Here is a 493-nt window from a genome sequence, read left to right as displayed (position 1 = left end):
GAGGGAGCAGTGGCGCAGAACTCTGGCCAGGACACAGGGCCCACTGAGGGGAGGCCCACCGAGCCGCCACGCTACCTTCCTTCTTCTCTTTGGCATCTGCAGTGTGGGATTCAGACCACTTCTCCACCACTTCTCTGCAAACGTCACTTAAGAGATCTTCTTCCTGCAGAGGGAACAGAGGCTGCTCACGCTCAAGCAAGGTCCCGCTGCCGTAATCGCCCCCAGCCAGGCACGGCGAGAATTCGCTGCAGAGAACCCGAGCAGCCAGCTCCAGAATCTGCTCGACAAACAGCCAGCGGGGTTGGGTGAACCCAGGACAACGTGACGTGATGCGCCTCCTTGTTGACCCAGCTCAGGACTGGAGAACCCCTCACCCTGAGGCAGAGGCAAGGCCTCGGGGCCGTGCCCGACCGCTCCGCCCCGCGCCAGGCGATGCCGCAGCTGTTCCCTTTCCACCTGACACAGCCCTTGCACCACACGCTGGTTCCACAGC

The 493-nt window shown here is 62.7% G+C and overlaps 1 protein-coding gene across 1 annotated transcript in view; it reads right to left on the bottom strand.

The window, feature by feature from the left end:
- Positions 1-277, bottom strand: part of CCDC43 (coiled-coil domain containing 43) — a gene marked incomplete at its 5' end in the record, with an annotated part of 4,575 nt that extends 4,298 nt beyond the window's left edge. Inside the window, one exon of the mRNA XM_010146242.1 lies at positions 76-277. Within this exon, the coding sequence (XP_010144544.1) occupies positions 76-277 (202 nt within the window). The remainder of the gene's footprint in view (positions 1-75) is intronic.
- Positions 278-493: the final 216 nt, after the last annotated feature.

Source organism: Buceros rhinoceros, unplaced genomic scaffold (assembly GCF_000710305.1).
Source record: "Buceros rhinoceros silvestris isolate BGI_N320 unplaced genomic scaffold, ASM71030v1 scaffold19962, whole genome shotgun sequence".
NCBI lineage: Eukaryota > Metazoa > Chordata > Aves > Bucerotiformes > Bucerotidae > Buceros > Buceros rhinoceros.
Note: the sequence above shows the minus strand (reverse complement) of the source record. Positions and strands in the feature narration are given on the sequence as shown.